The sequence below is a fragment of the Nycticebus coucang genome, chromosome 2 (genome assembly GCF_027406575.1).
Source record: "Nycticebus coucang isolate mNycCou1 chromosome 2, mNycCou1.pri, whole genome shotgun sequence".
Lineage (NCBI taxonomy): Eukaryota > Metazoa > Chordata > Mammalia > Primates > Lorisidae > Nycticebus > Nycticebus coucang.
This window is the reverse complement of record NC_069781.1, coordinates 171,997,175-172,014,877: the sequence shown is the minus strand read 5'-3', so window position 1 is coordinate 172,014,877 and position 17,703 is coordinate 171,997,175. Positions and strand designations below refer to the sequence as shown.

The 17,703-nt window shown below is 44.7% G+C and overlaps 1 protein-coding gene across 10 annotated transcripts in view; it reads left to right on the top strand.

Annotated features, from left to right (window-relative positions):
- The window catches only part of PDPR (pyruvate dehydrogenase phosphatase regulatory subunit), a 56,557-nt gene that overhangs the window by 35,795 nt on the left and 3,059 nt on the right, over nt 1-17,703 (top strand). For all 10 annotated transcript variants that reach the window (XM_053607465.1, XM_053607492.1, XM_053607459.1 and 7 more), the window contains 8 exons: nt 1,931-2,123; nt 4,554-4,678; nt 7,846-8,001; nt 8,461-8,594; nt 9,345-9,493; nt 10,488-10,600; nt 12,030-12,124; nt 13,518-13,607. In XM_053607465.1, the coding sequence (XP_053463440.1) occupies nt 1,931-2,123; nt 4,554-4,678; nt 7,846-8,001; nt 8,461-8,594; nt 9,345-9,493; nt 10,488-10,600; nt 12,030-12,124; nt 13,518-13,607 (1,055 nt within the window). The remainder of the gene's footprint in view (nt 1-1,930; nt 2,124-4,553; nt 4,679-7,845; nt 8,002-8,460; nt 8,595-9,344; nt 9,494-10,487; nt 10,601-12,029; nt 12,125-13,517; nt 13,608-17,703) is intronic.

Genomic DNA, 17,703 nt, shown 5'->3' with positions numbered 1-17,703 from the left:
AAAAAATAAAAATAAATAATTATATATATAGAAAAATATAATAAAAATTAACAACAGCTCCTCCAAGGAAATAGTGAGGTAAAACAATTTTAAAAAGGCAGCAACCACAAATGTATTATTCTTGTATTTATGTAGAAATATACATCTATATGTATGATGTAGGGATCGACTTTCATAGGAATATATTTTAATGCAATATACTTTCTGGACACCAGGTGGTGCTGTGAGTGGTTCTCAGGCTTATACCTGATTCACAGTTTATATTATTACCACAGTAACCACTCTACCTGGCCGGTTGTCATTTTGGAGTTTCTGTAAAAGGTTATTATCTAATTGTGTAACCTCAGCTGCTCTGTTCCAGGCAGCACTCCTATCCAACCTCCCAACTCAGTGCAAGAGTCCACACTTCACAAATCTTTCCACTCTGCTCCCATGTTCTCCTGCAGACTGACGACTACAATTGGCTGTGGGGGACGGTGCAGGCTGCTGCCGGCTTTAGCTGCTGCTACCCCACCCCCCACCCCCGCAGCAGCTGCCAGCCTGCGGCTGCAGCACACAGAAACCTTATCCTCAGTTTTTGTGGCTCAGAGTCTCACTTTTGAATCTGGACTTTTGCTGCACAGCCTGAACTGCCAGCCCACTCCAATATTCCCCACCAGGAATGGTCTGGTCTGTTTAATCACTCCTGTTCTTCTAGGGGGAAGGTGTCCGCCATTTCAGATAATTCAAAATTTCTGTTTCCCGGGCGGGATCCCTTCCCATCAATTTTCTATCGGATTGCTTAGCACCTTGTGGTTCTGACTGGCTCCCCTTTCAGGTGCCACACTCAGCTCAGGAATAAATTTTCATCAATTAGGTTTTGCCAGGAATTGCAGGCTGCTGTCCTCCGTGAGGGAGGGGCCCACCAGCCAGCACGGCCAAGCAGGGAATATCTCTACAACAGAGTCTGTGGTTTTAAATTACACCTCATATATAGCAATCCGCCAATTCGCTGTGTGTCTCCAGCTGTCTGTCCACAGCAATAATCCACATGGGGAAAGGGTCCAGACCTCTCTTCCTCTCACCTGATGACTTGGGAGAGGTAGGTTACACCTCCGTCCCATCCGCCATCATGCTACATCTCCAGACTTTGTATTTTTTAAGAATTTTTTTTTTCTTTTTTGAGACAGTCTTACTATGTCGCCCTTGGTAGAGTGTTGTAGCATTACAGCTCACAGCAACCTCAAACTCCTGGGCTCAAGTGATCCTCCTGCCTCAGCTTCCCAAATAGCTGGGACTACAGGCACCCGCCACAACGCCCAGCTATTTTTTTGTTTTTAGCAGGCCCAGGCTGGGTTCAAACCCACCAGCCCTGGTGCATGTAGCTGGCGTCCTACTGAGTTATGGGCACTGCCCTGGGACTTTGTATTTTTAATGGACTTCTTATTATGGGAAATTTCATACTTTTAAACGTGGGTAGAATAGTGTGAGGAACCCCATGTACCCAGCATCCAGCTGTTAGTCTGGTTTCATCTGTTACCCACTATCCTTCTGGAGTACACCCAGATGGTGATTTATTTTAAAACAGGGTGAGGATCTAGTTTTTGCTCCAGTGTCATAGAACACTGCTTTTCATTGAAATCTCTTTGTCCATTTAAGAGCCTTTCCACTTGTGCTGACCCCTTCTGGACAATCATCTGTAACCATATGTATTATAGCTATTCTGTAGCTCCTTTCTGTTCTGAAGGGTGTCATTTTTTTCTCAGTCTCTATGCCAAGTATTGTGCTGGTTGTAATTTCCACCAAACTTTCTGCTTTCTGATAAATGGCCCGGTTGACTCTTCTCAGAAAAATCTCTTTCCAAGAGAGGGTCTGAAAAGAAAGGGTGTATAAAATAGAAGAGGTTGAAAGTTGTAAATTCTCTCTGTTTGGGTTTGTTTTTATTGCTCAGAGCCCCTGTTGAGCTCCCTCCTGCGCAGGATGCCAGAATTAGAGACTCTGGAGATCATGAAGTTGGTGAATTGCCCCGAGACCTTCACACCAGACATGAGGTGCATCATGGGCGAGTCTCCTGCAGTACAGGGCTACTTTGTCTTGGCAGGAATGAACTCTGCGGGCCTTTCCTTTGGAGGAGGAGCTGGGAAGTAAGTCTTTCTCAGTCAGCTGTGAACATATGTCAATTTGCTGGGCTTCTTCCCTCCTAGAATTAGTTGTTAATATGGTATTTAGCATTTATTTAGTACATTTACTTTAGTATGTCAGTACTAATAGTAAGATGTATGTAATTTGAGAATAGTTCCCTTCAAAGTATGGGAGGCTGGCCCATATTACAGAAATGTCATTGTGTAAAACATTTTGGAACTCCTTTTTTGGAGTTAGCCACAGAACCTGTGGGTTGTCCTTTGCTACTTTTTCAGTTGTAATAAATGTTGTTCCTTTGAGTGTGTATTTGAGTTTGCAAGTAGCGTAGTGTATTGAGTAAAGTAGGTGATCAAGCTAGATAATAACAAGTTATTATTTAAAAACTAAGTACTAATAAAAATTAAGCCAATCACAAAAGGATAAATACTATATTATTTCCATTTATATATGGCTGGAGTAGTCAAATTCATAGAAACAGAAAGTACAATGGTGGTTGTAGAGGGGGAGTGTGGGGTGTTTTTATTTTATTTATTTATTTATTTATTTTTGCAGTTTTTGGCCAGGGCTGGGCTTGAACTCTCCACCTCTGGCATATGGGGCTGGCGCCCTACTTCTTTGACTCACAGGCGCTGCCCAATGGGGTGTTATTTTTAACAGGTACAGAAATTAAGTTTTACAGCACAAAAAGAGTTCTGAAGGCTAGGTGTGGTGGCTCACACCTATAATTCTAGCACTTTGGGAAGCCAAGGCAGGGAGGATCATTTGAAACTAGAAGTTTGAGACCAGGCTGGCAACATAGTGAGAACCCATCTCTACAAAAAAATAGAAAAATTACATCCATGTAATAAAAAACAAAACAAAACTTTGGCGACACCTGTGGCTCAAGGAGTAGGGTGCCAGCCCCATATACCGGGGGTGGTGGATTCAAACCCAGCCCCAGCCAAAAAAATAAATAACTAAAATTAAAAATTAAAATTAAAAAAGAAAAAAGAAAAAACCACCCCCTAAATCTATTGAAATAAAATGAAGAAAGAAAGAAAGAAAAACTAGCTGGGGGCGGCGCCTGTGGCTCAGCGAGTAGGGCGCCGGCCCCACATGCCGAGGGTGGCGGGTTCAAACCCAGCCCCGGTCAAACTGCAACAACAAAAAAAAATAGCCGGGCGTTGTGGCGGGCGCCTGTAGTCCCAGCTACTAGGGAGGCTGAGGCAAGAGAATCGCGGAAGTCCAGGAGTTAGAGGTTGCTGTGAGCCGTGTGACGCCACGGCACTCTACCCGAGGGCGGTACAGTGAGACTCTGTCTCTACAAAAAAAAAAAAAAAATTTAAAAAAAAAAAAAAAAAAAGAAAAACTAGCTGGGCTTATCTGTCATCCTAGCTACTTGGGAGGCCAACACAGGCAGATCCCTTAAGCTCCCAAAAGTTTGAGGTTGCTGTCAGCAATAATGATGCCACTATATTCCAACCCAGGTAGCAGAGTGCGGCCCTGTCTCAAATAAAAAAGGACAAAAAAGAGTTCTGGAGATAGATGGTGGTAAGAGTTATACAACAGTCTGAATGTACTCAATATCACTAAACTGTACAGGTAAAAATGTTTAAAATGGTAAATGTTATGTTTTATATGTATATTACCACAATTAAATTTTTTTTAATTAGTAAGGTCAGTTTTCTTGAGGGACTTGTAGAATGGCTCTGAAAACAGTTACAAAAGAGGAGTTACCAAAAACACTTGGAATAAAGGAGATGTGGTCAGATGACTGTGTAATCTCCTAAGGAGACTATTTTACAGTAAAAACCTATTGGGTGTATAGAGTACATTTGTGTATGTGTTAATCTTTTTCTTCATAGATGCCACTTAACATCTTAAACACTTTCCAGAGAATCTTATCATTAGAGCTAAAATCCTCATAGTGGTCTTAAGAGCGAAACATGGATCCAGGTTTATTTCCTCCAAAAAAGTTGAGGAAGTTGCCCTGAATTATTTAACTGCTCTGTGACAATATAGGATCTTTTGATTCTGTTGGAGTTTTTGGTTTGTTTTGGTTTTGAGACCAAATCAATCTCTCTTCTCTCTCACCCTGGGTAGAGTGCCATGGTGTCATCATAGCTCACAGAAACCTCAAACTCTTGGGCTCATGCAATTCTCTTGCCTCAGCCTCCTGAGTAGCTGGGACTACAGGCGCCCAGCACGATGCCTGGCTGGTTTTGTTTTGTTTTGATGTTTAGTAGAGACATAGTCTCACTCTTGCTTAGGCTGGTCTTGAACTCCTGAACTCAAGCAGTCCTCCTACCTATGCCTCCCAGAGTGCCAGAATTACAGATGTGAGCCATAGCACTCAACCCATTCTGTTGGTTCTTAATTTGTATAGTGTAGCTTGTATCCTCTTTAATATCATATCTGAGGCCCAATAACCCTGCCCCTTCATCTAAACACAGGTTTCTTGCTGAATGGATAGTACATGGTTATCCCTCAGAAAATGTCTGGGAATTGGACTTGAAACGTTTTGGAGCCCTTCAGAGCAGCCGTACCTTTCTGCGTCACCGAGTCATGGAAGTTATGCGTAAGTGAAGCTTTATCCCAATTCTAGTTGCAGGTATCTTTCTACTGGCCTGTTTTATCATTCAGAGGGGGCCAGATTTTTCCTCAGTATTTTAATATTGCTTTAAGTTGAGCTTCTGATGCTTGACTATTCCATTCCTAAGTATGGCGTTATATGTTCCACATGGTATTTGCAGAATATTTTCTTTGATATATTTTGCCTTCTTTACTTCTGGGAATAAGAAAGCAAAATAGGATTTATAGGTGGTATGTGGCAGCTTCCTATATATTCCTCACGATGCCTCCTTTCCAGTTTGCCTAGAAGGATGTTACATCAAAGTGAATGCTCTCTCACTTCCACTGTTTTGTTTTGTTTTTTATAAGAGACAGAGTCTTACTCTATCACCCTTGATAGAGTGCCATGGGGTCACAGCTCACAGCAACCTCCAACTCCTGGACTCAAGCGATTCTCTTGTCTCAGCCTCCCGAGTAGGTGGGACTACAGGCGCCCACCACAATACCCGGCTATTTTCTTGTTGCAGTTTGGCCGGGGCTGGGTTCAAACCCTCCACCCTCGGTATATGGGGCCAGCAGATGCCACCCTTCCCGTGATTTTTGAGGTCATTGTTTTCTTTCCAAGGCAGAGTCTTTGCCAAGTTATGCTTAAACCTTCAGGCTCCTTTGAGTGACTTTCATCATTAATCCATCATATACTATCAAAATAGGATTCTACTTATCATTCCTAAATACAAACATGCAGTTGTGTTCTCATTCCCTTTGTTCTTGCTTCCCTCCAACTTTGAAGGATTGGCCTCTTCATTTTAACTTGTTGTTCTACCTTGTCTCATTTATTTTCCAGTAAGTCTTTGGGGATTATACCAAATCATACAGGTCTGGAGAAGTAGTAATTTCATTTCCTATATGAAGAACTGTTCTCAGCTCGGTGCCTGTGGCTCAAGTGGCTAAGGCGCCAGCCACATACACCTGAGCTGGTGGGTTCAAATCCAGCCCGAGCCCGCAAACAACAATAATGGCTGCAACCAAAAAATAGCCAGGTGTTGTAGTGGGCACCTGTAGTCCCAGCTACTTGGGAGGCGGAGGCAGGAGAATCTCTTGAGCCCAGGAATTGGAAGTTGCTGTGAGCTGTGATGCCACAGCACTCTACCCAGGGTGACAGCTTGAGGCTCTGTCTGAAAAAAAAAAAAGAACTGTTCTCTGACTTTGCTAAGTGATGGCTAAGTATTTGGGGGCATATTTATGCTCAAAACTAAGTTATACATTGGCTATGACTACTTTTCTTCGTTACAAATGAACTGGTGGTTTAGTAGCTGGACAACATTCGTGTTTTGACCTTTGAATCACCTTTAACATGCCTCAGTGTTCAGTTTTGGCCTGTGGCAGAAGACTTACATCCATGGGAGCAGAAGGACCTAGCAGCAATTCGATTAACTGCTACAGTTCTGAAATTTTACACATTTTTTGGTTAAAATGTTGAAGGAGTTGTAAGTCTAGATTTCCCCAGCCATAGTTATTATACTTTAGAATTTCCTTAATGAAGCCAGGCACGGTGGCTCACACCTGTAATCCTAGAACTCTGGGAGGCTGAGGTTAAAGGATTGCTTTAGATGAGGAGTTGGAGACCAGCCTGAGCAAGAGTGAGATTCCTCCTCCACTAACAATAAAAAGAAAAATTATCTGGGCATTTTGGCAGGTGCATGTAGTCCCACCACTTGGAAGGCTGAGGCAGAGGATCACTTAAGCCCAGGAGTTTGAGGTTGCTATGAGCTAGGGTGACACCACAGCACTCTAGCCTGGGCAACAAAGTGAGATTTTATGTACAAAAAAAAAATTTCCTTGGTGATATGACACTTTTGGTGGCTTTCTCTGATTCTCATAAAGTAGAAATTGCAGGCATGATGGACAATGGGGAAGGGGAAAGAAAAACCTACAATACCAGGAGTTGGAATTATCACAGTGGAGGAACCCAGTGTGACTTTCTTCTTCTGCATCTCCCAGCCTCTCCCACCTTGACCTACATACCTTTTGTTAGAATGGTGAGGCCAGGTGTTCTCTTTGGAAGGGACTAGAAACCACTCTCTTTCTGACTTATTTATTTGCTGCTTTTACGGATTGGCCATTAAGAGAAATAAATTCTAGGGCAGCGCCTATGGCTCATTGGGTCGGGCACCAGCCCCATATACCAAGGGTAGTGGGTTTGAACCCAGCCCCAGCCAAACTACAACAAAAAATAGCTGGGTGTTGTGGTGGGCGCCTGTGGACCCAGCTACTCGGGAGGCTGAGGTAACAGATTCGCCTGAGCACAGGAGTTGGAGGTTGCTGTGAACTGTGACCCCACGGCACTCTACCAAGGGCAATAAAGTGAGACTCTGTCGTTAGAGAGAGAGAGAAATGAATTCTGACCTTAGCTTTGTTATGTGAATAATGTGATTGGGGCAATACAGTGCAACCTCTCAGATTTCAGAGCCACCAAATCAAGCCACACATACTCTTTCACTTCAGAAGGGGGTTAAATATTAGAGACCTGTAATGGGTCTGAGGCCTTAACAACACAGGTGCTGTGAAAAGTCTAAGTGCCATTTTTTCCACACTTTGGTCCCACCTGTGTCCCCCTTAGATCTAATCTTCATCCCTGCTGTGGAGCTTAGCAAGATTTCCAGCCATGGCCTTTCTCTCATTGTTTCTACCTACTAATTTGAGTCATTATGTAACTTATAGCTATATAACTTTATGGAGAGATAATACCAGCTCTTGTAATATTATCCTTTCTTCTGGAGCATGCCTGTTACACTGTATTTGGATAGTATACTGGGTGGTATTTGACAAATGCAGCTCCATCAGCCTGCAAATGTTCTTTTGAATAGGAACGACTCCAGAGTCTAGTGCAGAGGTTCTCAACCTGTGGGTCATGACCCCTTTGGGGGTTAAATGACCCTTTCACAGGGGTCACCTAAGACCATCCTGCATATCAGATTCATAACAGTAGCAAAATTGCAGTTATGAAGTAGCAACAAAAATAATTTTATGGTTGGGAGTCACTACAACATGAGGGACTGTATTAAAGGGTCACGTCATTAGGAAGGTTGAGAACCACTGGTCTACTGGGTGTTGCATACTCAGCTCTGGAATGTGTGTCTTGGGGGTTTGATAGGCCAGTCTTGTCTGTTCTAGCTCTGATATGTGACCTGAAGGTTCCCCGGTGGGACTTCCAGACTGGTAGGCAGTTACGCACGTCTCCTCTCTATGACCGGTTAGATGCACAAGGAGCCAGATGGATGGAGAAACATGGATTTGAGAGGCCAAAGTATTTTGTTCCACCTGACAAGGGTAAGAAGTCACACTCTGGTTTAAGCGCATTTTTTTTTTTTGTCCTGGGCATTAATAAGACTTATTTTTAAATCCATAATCAGAATGTGTTCCTGGAAGAATAAATAATAAAAACTTGTTGGCTTGGTGCCACATGTACCGAAGCTGGCGGGTTCGAGCTTGGCCCGGGTCAGCTAAACAACAATGACAACTGCAATAAAAAAAATAGCCAGGCCTTGCGGCAGGCACCTATAGTCCCAGCTACTTGGGAGGCTGAGGCAAGAGAATCACTTGAGCCCAAGAGTTTGAGGTTGCTGTGAGCTGTGATGCCATGGCACTCTACTGAGGGTGACATAGTGAGACTCTGTCTCATAAAAAAAAAAAAAAACTTGTTATAAAGACTGCACCTGACTGTACAGGGAGATGCCCCAGTGTAAGTCCTATCCTTTTCTCTCCGTTTTTGTGTTTTCCCTTCCATAGATCTCCTGGCGTTGGAGCAGAGCAAGACTTTCTATAAGCCAGATTGGTTTGACATCGTGGAGTCTGAAGTCAAGTGCTGTAAGGAAGCGGTTTGTGTCATCGATATGTCCTCTTTCACAAAGTTTGAGATAACAGTAAGTATTGGGGAAATAATAGATGAGGAAACTTTGCACCTTAAATGCCTCCTGTTTTTTATCTGTCACTTTAAACCTTGACTCCTTACTGATTCTGGTATATTTTAGTGTCCTCTGTATTTTATTTTATTTTATTTTTTTTTTTTTTTGTGGTTTTTGGCCGGGGCTGGGTTTGAACCCGCCACCTCCGGCATATGGGACCGGCACCCTACTCCTTGAGCCACAGGCGCCGCCCATTTCCTCTGTATTTTAACATTCAAAAAAAAAATTTAGGGGCGGCGCCTGTGGCTCAGTGAGTAGGGCGCCGGCCCCATATGCCGAGGGTGGCGGGTTCAAACCCAGCCCCGGCCAAACTGCAACCAAAAAATAGCCGGGCGCTGTGGCGGGCGCCTGTAGTCCCAGCTGCTCGGGAGACTGAGGCAAGAGAATCGCGTAAGCCCAAGAGTTAGAGGTTGCTGTGAGCTGTGTGACGCCACGGCACTCTACCCGAGGGCGGTACAGTGAGACTCTGTCTCTACAAAAAAAAAGGGATTTAGCTCCTTGTTTCTTGCTTGCCTAGAGCAGCCCATTTGTCACAAGAATCAATAGCCATCTTTCCTGGAGCTTCTTGTTATAAAGTAAATTTACAAATATTGCTACATGAGTACTGGTTGGTTGAATTTCTCAGCAACACTTATTGCTAGTTGCTTCGTGTTACTCAATCAAGTGCTTTTGCGCTTACTCCTTCTGCTTTGTTCTCTAATCCTGCAGTCCACTGGCGATCAGGCCTTAGAAATTCTGCAGTATCTCTTCTCCAACGACCTGGATGTGCCCGTGGGCCACATTGTGCATACGGGCATGCTCAACGACGGTGGGGGGTACGAGAATGACTGCAGCATAGCACGGCTGAACAAGCGCAGGTGAGGTTAGCTGCTGCCCTGCCCTGCTTCTCCAACATACATGTTCCTTTTTTTTTTTTTTTAGAGACAGAGTCTCACTTTATCGCCCTTGGTAGAGTGCTGTGGCATCACACAGCTCACAGCAACCTCTAACTCCTGGGCTTAGGCGATTCTCAAGCCTCGGCCTCCTGAGTAGCTGGGACTACAGGCACAACACCTGGCTGTTTTTTGTTGCAGTTTGGCCAAGGTCGGGTTCAAACCTGCCACCCTTGGTACATGGGGCTGGTACCCTACCCACTGAGCCACAGGCACCGCCTGACATACATGTTTCTTAAGGCTACAATAGTCAAGCACCTAAGGCGCTTTTCTGGGAAAATGTAATTATCCCAGAGACTATAAAACCATTTCTTGAACTCACTGCTAGTTGATTAGCAGCTCTAAAGAAAAGGAAACCACCAGCTTATGTAAAACTTGGTGTTGGGGCGGCGCCTGTGGCTCAGTCGATAAGGCGCTGGCCCCATATACCGAGGGTAGCGGGTTCAAACCCGGCCCCGGCCAAACTGCAACCAAAAAATAGCCGGGCATTGTGGCAGGTGCCTGTAGTCCCAGCTACTCAGGAGGCTGAGGCAAGAGAATCGCTTAAGCCCAGGAGTTGGAGGTTGCTGTGAGCTGTGTGAGGCCACGGCACTCTTCCGAGGGCCAGAAAATGAGACTCTGTCTCTACAAAAAAAAAAAACTTAGTGTTGAAGAGTTAGTTACCCTACTGACAGAAGATGCCTTGTACGTTAGTATGTCTGTAGAACGTCTGGGCACTTAACAGGAAGCCAGAATTTTCTGTTTTGTCTTTATGTGGTATATCTTAAAATGGTACTCCTGGCCCTCCCTGAAAGATAAGCAATCATTTCCCAGTATTCTCTTACTTGCTTTAAAACTAGATGAGGACTTGATTGCTTCCTAATCCTTTTCCTGTCACCTGGTTTTGATTATTTCGGGCTTTCGCTTATTATTATTTCAGTTTCTTCATGATCTCTCCAACTGACCAGCAGGTCCACTGCTGGGCCTGGCTTAAGAAACACATGCCGAAGGACAGCAACCTGGTTCTGGAGGACGTTACCTGGAAGTACACTGGTAAGGGGCCTCTTGGGGTCAATCAAATGGAAAAAGACAGCAGATGCAGATGCCCTCTACATGTTCCTTTGTTACATTTGACTTTCAAAAGTGAATGTCAGAGTTAGCAGAGAAGAGGCTCACTGACCACGGAAAATTGACCTCTAGCACTTCCTAATTTATCATAAGTGAGGTGTGAGATGGGCTTTGGCTTCTCTGTTCTGTTCACTTGTACAGCTGCTACTGCAAGCATGTAGGAGTTCAAGTATTTATTGAATGAATGAGTAAATAATTTTTTTTTATTTTTTTGAGACGGAGTCTCACTATGTTACCCTCGGTAGAGTGCTGTGATATCATAGCTCACAGCAACCTCAAACTCTTGGGCTTAAGCAATTCTTTCACCTCAGCCTCCCAAGTAGCTGGGACTACAGGCACCCACCACAACGCCCAGCTATTTGGTTGTTACTGTTGTTGTAGTTATCATTGTTGTTCAGCTGGCCCAGACTGAGTTCGAACCTGCCAGCCTGGCTGTGTGTGGCCGGTGTCCTACCCATTGAGCTACATGCACCACCCAAGAATAAGTAAATAATTCTTTAAAGTATTTTTATATTTATTACTTAAGTATTATTTTCTTCAAGATTTCTATTATCTTTTTTTTAATGAGTATATAATTTTTAAGTATGACTTAATTTCATGATTATCTCTTCCTCAGCAGTCCTGTTTAGGGGAGCAGCCTCTCCTGCCTCCCCATTCCAGGTGTAGCCCTCCTGCCCGTCCTCACTCCCACCTGCCTAACTCCTACTCCTCAGCCCCACCAGTGTTTACTCTCCCAGGCCCTCATTTTCGATTCCTTGAAGTAGCACATGTGAGTGACTTCTGGCTACCAGGTTAGAAACTATACAATCTTACAGAACAAAAATTGTGTTCTAACCTATATTAGAGTGATTGATGTGTAATTAGCACAAGTTGTTGTCACGGGCATCAGAGTCCGGGGCATTGGGAAGCACTTCTCCAGGTACAGGCTTGGGAAAGGGGCTTCTCCATCATGTCACCAATCCCACTGGGAAGAAGAGAGCGAGAGTGTATAGGAGGGCTTATGGCGAGCCCCAGAAGTAGGCTCATATCCCATTGACCAGGACTTGGTCTCATGAGCAGGCTATGAAATGTTGTCTTCCTGGGTACCACGGAGAAGAGACGAATACCCAGATGCTCTCACACCAGCTCAAGTCAGTAGCCGCATCCAGCAGGCCCGTCAGCAGTACCTTCCAGACAGTGTATTTGCCAGAGGCACGGTGCTTGGCATTCATCCTTGGATTGCCTAAGCAAAGAGACCCTTTTGTGGTCTTAGCACCCAGGCCTGGCCACAGTGAGCAAGTCCAGAACAGATCTTTCCCATTGGCGCAGCTGTTCACTTGGAAAGGCTGCATATCTCTTGTTCTTTTCTGTTTAGCCCTCAATCTGATTGGCCCTCGTGCTGTGGATGTGCTGTCCGAGTTGTCCTATGCCCCTATGACTCCAGACCACTTCCCAAGTCTCTTTTGCAAGGTGGGTGCCAGTAAAGTTCCGTTTTTCAAAAGGGCAGAGAATATTTATTTTATGGTGGTAGCAGTTACACTTTTCCTACTATGGCATTAACACCCCTGAAGGGTAGTCTCACCCTTACTAGGCAGACAAATCACCAAATAAATTTATTTTTCACCCTTCAGGCTGTCCATTTTAATAACTATTAGGATAGCCTTGAAGTGAATTTAGCTTCTCTGAAAGTCAGGTCTATATATCTATTGGTTTCTGTAGTGATAGATTAAAACTTTCGGTTACAGTATTATGACATTGATACCATGAAGTGCCATTTGAAGTCAGGCCCCCTCTCTCCATGCAGTGGATCCTCTTTTTATACAGAGAGCAACTTCTCTTCTATGTATGTGGCATATTCAGGGAAGAAATGGTATAGGCAAATGCCTAATCAATTAAATGATTTTTTTTTTTTTTGCAGCTTTGTGCTGGGGCCAGGTTTGAACCTGCCACCTCTGGTATATGGGGCTGGCGCCCTACTCCCTGAGCCACAGGTGCCACCCCAAATGATTTTTTTTCTATAAGTGGCTAATATCAGAAAATAAAACAAACTATAACTGAGTAAAAACAATGAATAAATGAATCCCCACTAGGAAGCAGTTTTGAAGCAGATTAGCGGTCCAAACTGACACTTTGGCAGCCTGTAACTAGCACCTTCCAGACAGTTACTGACAGAAGCTCTCTGAAATTGAAACCAGAGTTGGAATCCACTTACAGATTATTTCACAGTTTTCCTTCTCCAAGGCAGAGAGAGTGAACGCAACAGAAAACTCTGCACTATTAGCCGTCAGTAGGTGCATTCTCTCTGCTGCTTGAAGGAATGATCGTTACACTTGTGCCTGGCAAGTGCCACCTCGCACAGGATTCCTGTGGAAGCAGTTTGCTTCTGTGCTGCCTAAGACTTTCCTCTTTTCTTTATAGGGGTGACAATTATGTCAGTGGCTTCTGTTAGGAAACTGAGCTGCTGAGCTTTTATATGGCAGGTGGCCAAGATTTGTCTGCAGAGTCCCTCAGAGAAGACATTTTCCTGTTCTTCATTGCTTTTGAGGCCTCTGACTAACATAGTCTTTAGCAAGAATTTGCAAAGAGAAATATTTTGTGCTTATCAATGGTTTCTATTCTCCACCATCAGCTTAGCTAAATCTCCTGAAGTGAGAAACAGTTATAGGGGCTGCACTCCATTCTCAGTGCCTCAGTATCTGGAACCAGACTATTTTCAAGATGAAATTCTTTCATTGACTTATATCTCCTTGAGGGTTAAAAAATGGGTGTGGCATTAAGGAGAGGGTTTCCCTGGACGAGCCTGCGTGAGTACCCACACTCCCATGAGAGTCCCCATGCTGACTTGCTGCCTTTGTCTCTGCAGGAGATGAGTGTGGGCTACGCAAATGGGATCCGGGTGATGAGCATGACTCACACAGGAGAACCAGGATTCATGCTTTATATCCCCATAGAGGTGAGATTTGGAAAGCTCACCTCTGTCTTCCTTTCCCTGAGCTGCCAGGAGGCATGCTGGCTCTGTCAGACCTTATGGGCACTGGCGGGTTTGGAGAGCCATATCTGATGATATGGGGCCGAAGTAGGCTACATTGAAGAGACTTTACAATTTTTAACTACATTAATTAATTTCTTTTGAATAGATCATAGACTTAAAAAACATGTAGTGTGGGGCAGCACCTGTGGCTCAAAGGAGTAGGGTGACGGCCGGAGGTGGTGGGTTGAAACCCAGCCCCAGCCGGAGGTGGTGGGTTGCCAGAGGTGGTGGGTTGAAACCCAGCCCCAGCCAAAAACCGCAAACAAAAAAAAAAAGTAGTGTCATCTAACCAGTTCTCACCAATTACCACCAATGAATTAGTATTATTATTTTTATTTATTTATTTTGAGAAAGAATGTCACTATGTTACCCTGGGTAGAGTGCCATAGCATCACAGCTCACAGCAACCTCAAACTCTTGGGCTTAAGCGATTTCTCTTGCCTCAGTCTCACAAGTAGCTGGGACTACAGGCCACAATGCCCAGCTAGTTTTTTGTTCCAGTTGTCATTGTTTTCCTGGCCTGGGCTGGGTTCCAACCCGCCAGCCTCAGTATAAATGGTGTTACCTTTTCTTTTTTTTTTGGAGACAGAGTCTCACTATGTTGCCCTCCGTAGAGTGCTGTGGCATCACAGCTCACATCAACCTCAAACTCTCAGGCTTTAGCACTTCTCTTGCCTCTGCCTCCTGAGTAGCTGGGACTACAGGTACCCACCACACCACCAGGGTACTTTTGGTTGCAGTTGTCATTGTTGTTTTAGCAGACCCAGGCTGGGTTCAAACCCACCAGCCTAGGTGTATATGGCCGGTGCCCTACCCACTGAGCTATGGGTGCTAAGCATTGAATTTTTTTTTTTTTTTTTTTTTGAGACAGAGTCTTACTTTGTCGTCACCCTTGGTAGTATGTGGCGGAATCATAGCTCACAGCAACCTCCAACTCCTGGGCTCAAGCAATTCTCATATAGTCCTAGTAGCTGGGACTATAGGTGCCTGCCACAATGTCCGGCTATTTTTTGTTTGTTTGTTTAGCAGGCCCACCCTGGGTTCAGACCCACCAGCCCCAGAGCATGTCACCGGTGCCCTAACCACTGCGCTATGGGTGCCAGGCCTATGTACTTGCATAGTGTCATCTTTTGTGCCTTCTAGATAAGAGTTTGATTCATTAGCGGGCAGCGCCTGTGGCTCAGTGGGTAGGGCGCCGGCCCCATATACCAAGGATGGTGGGTTCAAACCCAGCCCCAGCCAAACTGCAACAACAAAAAAATAGCCAGGCGTTGTGGCGGGCGCCTGTACTCCCAGCTACTCAGGAGGCTGAGGCAAGAGAATCGCCTAAGCCCAGGAGTTGGAGGTTACTGTGAGTTGTGTGATGCCACAGCACTCTACCAAGGGTGAAAAAGTAAGACTCTGTCTGTACCAAAAAAAAAAAAAAAAAGAGTTTGATTCATTAGAAGGTACTTAGGCACTCCGGGGTTATAAACTTCTAATGAGGCCATGAGCTGAATGTGTCACATCACTTAACCCTTAGGAAGGTCTGGGATTAGGACCAGAAGAGCCTAAACAGGGCTTTTCAACAGGGTGGTGAGTTCCCAGAGAACAGGGCTCTGTACAAGATTAGATTGGGCAGGAGATCCTGTGGACTCCATCATTTTGGGGTACCCAGTAGTCAATGCCTCCTTTTAGCCAGAGCTTGGAACAGACTCAGCCAACAAAGTGAGTTCACTGTCTGAGGTAAGATACCCCTAATAGAGGCTTCATAACCCAATTCAGACTGCTCTCCTCTCTCAAAAAAAAGGGGGAGGGGTGTGGCACCTGTGGCTCAAAGGAGTAGGGCGCCGGCCCCATATACCAGAGGTAGTGGGTTCAAATCCAGCCCCAGCCAAAAAAAAGGCTAGACACAATGGCTCACACCTATAATCCTAGCACTCTGGAAAGCAGAGTCAGGAGGATCCCCCGAGCTCAGGAATTGACGACCAGCCTGAGCAAGACCTCATCTCTACTAAAAATAGAAAAAGAAGGCTTGACACCTGTAGCTCAGTGGCTAGGGCGCCAGCCACATACATCGAAGCTGGCGGGTTCGAACTCAGCCTGCCAAACAATGACAACTACAACCAAAAAAAAAAAAAATAGCTGGGCATTGTGGTGGGCACCTATAGTCCCAACTACTTGGGAGACAGAGGCAAGAGAATCACTTAAGCCCAAGAGTTTGAGGCTACTGTGAGCTATGACACCATGGCACTCTACCTACCGAGGGTGACATAGTGATATTCTAACTCCAAAAAAATAGTAAAAGAAAATTAACCTGGTGTTCTGGCGGGTACCTGTATTCTCAGCTACTTGGGAAGCTGAGGCAAGAAGATTGCTTGAGGCCAAGAGTTTGAGATTGCTGGGAGCTAGGCTGAGGCCATGGTACTGTAGCCTGGGCATCAGAGTGATACTGTCTCCAAAAATTAAAAAAAAAAAAATTCCAGTTTTCCTCTGGTGCTTTCATAGTTTTTTTAAATTGCTGTTTATGGTTTTGGCTTTAAAAAATTTTTTATTTTATTTTTTTGAGATAGTAGATAGTCTTACTTTGTCGCGCTTGGTATAGTGCCCTGGCGTCATATCTTACAGCAACCTCAACCTCTTGGGCTCAAGCAATTCTCTTGCCTCAGCCTCCCATCTAGCTGGGACAACAGGCATCTACCACACCACCCGGCTTTTTTTTTTTTTGCAGTTTTGGCCCGGGCTGGGCCTGAACCCGCCACCTGTGGCATATGGGGCCAGTGCCCTACTCCTTTGAGCCACAGGCGCCACCCTCCCCCTGGCTATTTTTTCTTTTTAAGAAATGGGCTCTCACTGTGGCTCAGGCTGGTCTCAACCTTTGAGTTTAGGCAATCCACCCACCTCGGCCTCCCAATGCTGGGATTACAGGTGTGAGCCACTGTGCCCGGCCCCTAAAAAAAAACTTAAATGCTTGATCCTTTTGCAGTGTCTCTTGGTATGTTATGATGTGTGAATCAAATATTTTTCCACGTGGATACCCAATTGATTTGAGAATTCATCTTTATCAGATACTTAAATTCCTGCATGTGTTTATTTCTGGGCTTTATATTCTGTGCTATTGGTCTGTCTACTCATCATCCAGAACCACACTTTAATTATTCAGTCTTTATAAAATATTTTGGTATTTGGTAGTGCTTATCTTCCCTTACATTGGAAAACTCTGGAAAAAAAGAACAATTCCTGCTTCCTTATTTTCCCTTGCAAACTTCATAATTATCTAGTTTAAAAAAATCTTGTTGGTATTTTTTGGATTTTGTTATATTTATGAATTAGAACGATTGACATTCTCTTTTTTTTTGAGACAGAGTCTCAAGCTGTCTCAAGCTGGTAGAGTTTTGTGGCATCATAGCTCACAGCAACCGCCAGCTCGGGCTCAAGTAATCCTCTTGCCTCAGTTTTTCTGTTTTCAGTAAAGACGGGGGGTGGGGGTGGGGAGGTGTCTTGCTTTTGCTCAGGCTGGTCTCAAACTCATGAGCTCAAGCGGTCCATCTACCTTGGCCTCCCAGAGTGCTAGGATTACAGGCATGAGCCACTATGCCTGGCCCCAATTGACATTGTTATAATATTTTGTTTGTTTCTTGTTTTTCTCTTTGAAACAGAGTCTCTCACCCTGGGTAGAGTGTTTGGCACGTCCATCACAGTTCACAGCAACCTCAAACTCTTGGGCTGAAATGATCCCCTTGCCTCAGCTTTCTGAGTAGCTGAGACTACAGGCACCTGTCACAACACCCAGCTAATTTTTTCTATTTTTTCTGGAGATGGTGTCTCTGTTGCTCAGGCTGGTCTCAAACTCCCGAGCTCAAGCATCAACCTGCCTCAGCCTCCCACAGTGCTAGGATTACAGGTGTGAGCCACTGTGCCCAGCCTTCTTATAATATTTTGGATCTTGTAATCAAAGAATTTTACAATCAAATACTTTTTTTTGAAAAAGGGTCTCACTCTGTGGCTCAAGGAGTAGGGCGCCAGTCCCATATGCCGG